The sequence below is a fragment of the Mesitornis unicolor genome, unplaced genomic scaffold (genome assembly GCF_000695765.1).
Source record: "Mesitornis unicolor isolate BGI_N332 unplaced genomic scaffold, ASM69576v1 scaffold19755, whole genome shotgun sequence".
Lineage (NCBI taxonomy): Eukaryota > Metazoa > Chordata > Aves > Mesitornithiformes > Mesitornithidae > Mesitornis > Mesitornis unicolor.
The window spans coordinates 2,796-4,380 of NW_010187730.1; the positions used below are offsets into that span (position 1 = coordinate 2,796).

Genomic DNA, 1,585 nt, shown 5'->3' on the forward strand with positions numbered 1-1,585 from the left:
AAAGCCTCTACAACCACAGGAGCTATAGAGGAAAACAGGATTTATTTGGTGACCTGAAGCACTGCAGGGAGTGAGAGCACGAACTGAAGGATGGGGTCATACCGAGGAGGGACTCCCTTTGCTTTCAGCATCTTTCAATGCATCCCCTCTGCCACAAAAAATGACTTTTATCTCTGATAAAGCAGGGACAAAACCGTCCCATGCGTTTACACGCCCGACTCCGCACCCCAGCACCACACCAGGGGTTTTCTTTCCTTTCAGCGGACAAAGCTCGGTTCATCTGAGCTTATCTCCTCCGCGGCGCTGCCGCTGCGCTACCAGCGGAGCATCATCTCCAAAGAATGTTTCGGTAATGCTGCGGTGCTGAATTGCAGAGGGACACTTAATCTCGCCCGAGTGGTTCACCAGGGCCAACTTTCTGAGCATGAAATATTTAACTATCCACGGGCCTCCTGTGCTGTAATAAAGTGACTTCTGACAAGCCTCGGAAAGAAATATGTGAAAAGGAAAGCGGGAGCTATTAAATACATAAAACACAGCCTAATGACTCTCTTCCTTCCATCCCTGTGAACCCAGGACACTGCTTATCCTCCCCTGCAGCAGGGACCCAGGAAAAAAGCATCTCCTCTGGATGCTGGGAGAGTCCAAAGGGGAAGAATTGGGAACAAAGGGCACCAAAGCTTTGAGGAGCACTAACTCTTACTTTGGGGATGTAAAACTTACCTGGCTTGTCTACAAGAAATCAAGCTCTGCATTTGTGCAGCTTAAAACACTTTGAAAAGCCCCACACTTATTGCAATTCTGCTTCTCCCCCACTCTGGTTAAGCCCATCTTTTAGCATTTAACACCTTAAAGACTTAGAAGTGAGCATTTGCCTGATAATGTGACATGAGAGTGAATAAAAGGAGTGAAAACCACCCAGAATCCCCCTCCGAAGGCCAGCGCGGTAGAGAGGAGCTCATGCTGCACGGGCTCATTCCTGGCACAGCAGCTCTGGAGCAAGGTCAGCCTTACCTCGTCCCACTCCGAAGCAAAGGACGGGGACTTCTCCAGCCTCTTCTTGCCGGTGCTGCAGTTGGAGAGCGATTCGCTCCGGCTCCCCATGGCATCGTCCTCCGTCGGGGAGCAGGTCAGGAGATCGGAGTCCGATTTGGACAAGCTGCGGCTGAGTTTGAGCTCGGCTTTGGGCTTGCTCCCCGGGTGGGCTCTGCCCACGGCTCTGTCCCCCTCTTCCTCGGCACCGCCGGGGTGCTGCACCGCGTGGGGCGTGACTACAGCTTCAGGATCCGCCCGGTTGACGTGCGTGTGCTGGACGGTGGCGTAGACCACTTGCTGGTTTTGGTCCGGAGAGCTGGTCCGTCCTGGTCCAGAGGAGGGCAAATCAGCATCCTCCAGCTGCATAGCAGGTGGGTGGCTCGCGGCTTCCGTCCCCCCTTTCTCCGCGGAGGAAACGAGCCTGAAAGGGTCCTCGCTTATCTCGCAGATCGGGGAAGAGCCGTGAAGCAACCCGGAAAACTGCTCTGGAACCTGGATGTCCTGGCCGTCGGCAGAGTCCTGGCTGCGGCTGGCCACCGCTCCCCTTGGG

The 1,585-nt window shown here is 54.6% G+C and overlaps 1 protein-coding gene across 1 annotated transcript in view; it reads right to left on the reverse strand.

Annotated features, from left to right (window-relative positions):
• Positions 1–1,014: 1,014 nt before the first annotated feature.
• ANKS1A (ankyrin repeat and sterile alpha motif domain containing 1A) overlaps positions 1,015–1,585 on the reverse strand; it is a gene marked incomplete at both ends in the record, with an annotated part of 24,956 nt that continues 24,385 nt past the window's right edge. The window contains one exon of the mRNA XM_010185561.1: positions 1,015–1,567. Within this exon, the coding sequence (XP_010183863.1) occupies positions 1,015–1,567 (553 nt within the window). The remainder of the gene's footprint in view (positions 1,568–1,585) is intronic.